The 3991-nt window shown below is 38.2% G+C and overlaps 1 protein-coding gene across 1 annotated transcript; it reads left to right on the forward strand.

Annotated features, from left to right (window-relative positions):
- Positions 1–612: 612 nt before the first annotated feature.
- LOC144444198 (mitochondrial nicotinamide adenine dinucleotide transporter SLC25A51-like) lies at positions 613–3386 on the forward strand. Its single transcript, XM_078133615.1, has 2 exons — positions 613–1039; positions 2872–3386. Exons 1-2 carry the CDS (start codon positions 613–615, stop codon positions 3384–3386), a joined length of 942 nt encoding a protein of 313 aa, XP_077989741.1.
- The last annotated feature ends 605 nt before the right edge of the window (positions 3387–3991 follow it).

The raw sequence follows: 3991 nt of genomic DNA on the forward strand, positions 1-3991 counted from the left end.
TCTGATGGATCAATACATACCCCATTGCATCTTCCCCTTCAAATAATTATGTCTTTAAAATGTCTAAATAAAAACTTCCATTCTCTATTATCAGATTACTAAAATGCATCATAAAATAATCAAGATGTATTTTTTGAGTGTAGCTGAGAAAACAAGGGAGATACAGAAACCTCAATACATATATGTCTAGGTATACATGTATATGTCTTTTGTCATATTTACAGGTATATGTATGTAACAGTATTAGTATGTGAATGTGGTATTTATCTAGTTTTTCGTTTGACTTGCAGGTTACAGTTAAAAGTAGTGCTGTTGCCATTTTTCAATGTAAATATGTTGCCATGGAAATGAAATGACCACAAGACAAGTTTAGGATAAGGAAGAGGAGATGAGATTGCCATGGATATGACAGTGTTGGATTACTGATTGCATCGTTTATGTTGATGAAGCAGTGATAAAAGAGTGTTGTCATCTGATTGGTTGATTTCACTGTTGGATCTGAGAAATAGGAGGGGTGTTCCCCGATGATATTGTAGGAGGGAATCTTTGCTTTGTCCATCGCATGTATATTATATCGTTAGATTTCATCAGAATTACACCTATATAGTCAGAATGCCGAATTGTACAAAACTTCAACCAGAGAACAACTGGGCTGAAACACACTTGAACAAAAGTATCGAGGTGAGTGATTACTTCCACATCACTGAAGCAGATAGTTTGACTGAACGCCATAAAAATACAACCCAGGAATTTATTTGCGGCTGGGGTGCAGCTTTTGTCAACATCACGGCAACTTTTCCAATGAACAAATTGATGTTTCGACAACAACTCCACGGAATACCATGTTTGAAGGCAGCTCGTCAGCTTCAAAAGGAAGGTTTCCTAAACCTATACCGAGGACTTCTTCCACCATTGATGCAGAAAACAGCATCGGTATCCATGATGTTTGGACTCTATGATTACTTCAAGAAAGTGCTTCACTTGCATTATCCTACTCTATCAATGCCAGTAACTCAGGGAATTGCCGCCATGTTAGCAGGTAAGCTGAAACTTTAAAAGCATTCTACTTGGCATTTGTAGTCTGCACATTTCAGGTGTCTTTGCAAGAGAGATCATGTATGATACAGAAAATGATGTACCAGTGTTTTATTAAGGGTGGTAGATAAAAAATCTATCTGAGTCTCTCCTGTATTTTGCTTGGGTTCCTAACCAAAATTATGGTAGAGTATGTGTAAATTTGTACATATTTTACCAGATATATCCCCTCTGTTTACCAATATTATGGCACAAAATATGCAAATTTTACCTGAAGCCGTCTATATGTTAATGGGTTTCCATCTTCTCGGCAAAAACACTGTGTTTTGACAAAATATTTATCACAGTGACATGAACAGAGTGCTAGTATTCTGTCCTTGTTCAAAATATGTGTAAACCAAAATAAGCTGATAATGTAATGTGTTTCATATTAACATCTTGATACTAATTAATTCAGAAGTGATTTGAAAAGTAGTTTTAGCTATCAGGAGGGCATTTCACAGGGAGAATAATGCAATGACCTAGTATAAGAGAGAAGTCATGTACCTGTAACTCCCATTACACCTCCTTGCGCTGGGCCATCACAAAGGACATGTAGCCAGTTTTTTTGGTAAGGGCGCTAAACAGGTAAAATCTACTAGGGTTCCCCAGTAATTTTACCAGGGTTCCCCCCAAAATTATCGTAGATTGTATGGGAAACTAAGTAACTTTTACCCTTTCCTCCTTGCTGTTACCAGGGTTCCCTAACCCTCAGACCACTAAAAACTGAGCCTAACCCAAGTAAAAACACTTTGTAACTGTATGTTAAACTTGGTGTGTTATATAACTTATGAATTTAGTCCATTAATGAATGACATGTACTTGATGACTACATAACTAGCTGATTAGTTATACATGAGTCGACAGAGCTCCAAATTAGCTACTGTCCAAATTATTGACACATTATATCTAGACCACCAAAATTATAAGGTGGTAGTCTGTTAGACCAATTGAAATCAATAGAAAATTGTAGCTGAAATAGTACACTTTGCTAAATCTGACTACCAAGTGTAGAATTGAAATTGGAATCGTGAATGGATGTGGTACATTAATAAACATGTGTGATGTAATTCAAGTTGCATGTAGTCTATTGTCTCATTGCACACACACACTACCCTGTCTGTAGGTGGAATAAAACAACCTCTGTCTGTGGAATAAATAACCTACTGTAGTACTGGCATAAGCATAAATCTACAACTACAGTCTTCAGAATGAACTTTATAAACCTAACTAATCTCAAGAGCCTTCTAAGTTAGTGTGTTTCTGAACTGTAAGTTGTGCTTGAAACTGGCATATGATGAAGTGATCAATAGGCCATTTCAGACTGCAAACAGGAAATGGAGTATACAGCGCCCTCGCTCAAATTGGGGGTATCATCACCTCATAGTACCTTTCATTGTCCCTTGGTATTCTGTAGAGGTGTAAATCAGGGATGTTTTTCGTATTGTTCAGACATCGAGGAAAGCAGCAGTGCTCTATGATTAACTGAGTAACCTATACCATGTATACCCCCAAGGTACACACAGACAGGAAGTAGAGCTCCACCATGGCAAATTTTGGCAAATTTTGGGAAGGCCTATTGATTGATTGATTGATTGACTGATCACAAGCTATACAGTGATGAATGTAATATATATAAATATTTTGCCTAATTTGTTGATCACCACAGAACCAGTAATGTAGACATGAGTTGTCATGACATAGAATGACCAGGGTATATAATCCATATTTTCTGTTCAAATACAACATCTTGGCTTGTGCGTGGTATAATACTCATTGTTTTGCTTTGCCGTACAGGAAGTACAGAGGCAGTGTTGGCTCCATTTGAGAGAGTACAGACCTTACTTCAAGACCATCGGCACATAAAGAAATTCAACAACACAGTTCATGTCTTCCAGGAATTACGTCAGTATGGGCCGAAGGAGTATTACCGTGGACTGACACCGATACTACTACGTAATGGACCCAGTAACGTACTGTTTTTTAGTTTACGAGGACCATTTAAATCTGCATTGCCAGAACCACAAAGTCAGCTGGGTCATACCATTAATGATTTTCTCAGTGGTGCTTTAGTTGGTGCCCTTATCAGCACCGTCTTCTACCCTATCAATGTTGTCAAAACAAGAATGCAGGTCAGAGTAGGTGGCCGTAATTATTCCACACTGAAAACATTTCACATTATATGGAAGGAACGAGGCCGTAGTGTGCGTCGTATGTTTTATGGCGTTCATATCAATTTCACAAGGTCACTGGTGTCCTGGGGTATAATCAATGCTTCCTACGAACTCATAAAGAAGACTTTCTTCACATGATTATCATAATGTTGTCACATGATCAATCATGACCAATCATGTGACTAACAGTGGCTAGTTTACTAATCAACACTGACCAAATTTGGCCATTTGACCATGTACCAAGTAGCTTAAAACAATAGTCACATGACCAACATGTGTGTATCACATGACACATGCACTAGTCATAGTAGCGCACTTTCACATGACCAACATGTGTATCACATGACCCATGCACCAGTCGCTGTAGATCAGTCACATGACCAACGTACACTCATCACATGACCATGCACCAGTCACATAGCTCACTGCTTATCACATTACCAACCTTAATCCCATCACATGACCTGTACACAATCACACTGTAGCTTACTAATTATTACATGACCAACCTAAACTAATGATCCATGCACCAATCACGTAGCTCACAGCTTATCACATGACCAACCTTAATCCCATCACATGACCTGTACACAATCACACTGTAGCTTACTAATTATTACATGATCAACCTGAACTAATGATCCATGCACCAATCACGTAGCTCACAGCTTATCACATGACCAACCTTAATCCCATCACATGACCTGTACACAATCACACAGTAGCTTATTGATTATTACATG

This window comes from Glandiceps talaboti, chromosome 13, assembly GCF_964340395.1.
Source record: "Glandiceps talaboti chromosome 13, keGlaTala1.1, whole genome shotgun sequence".
NCBI classification, from domain to species: domain Eukaryota; kingdom Metazoa; phylum Hemichordata; class Enteropneusta; family Spengelidae; genus Glandiceps; species Glandiceps talaboti.

What these genes read in the sequence shown, in the direction of transcription:
- LOC144444198 (XM_078133615.1), top strand. Translation starts at nt 613, where the DNA reads ATGCCGAATTGTACAAAACTTCAACCAGAGAACAACTGGGCTGAAACA. An exon ending in AATTGCCGCCATGTTAGCAG is followed by an intron (nt 1,040 to 2,871) that starts GTAAGCTGAAAC and finishes TTTGCCGTACAG; the next exon opens with GAAGTACAGAGGCAGTGTTG.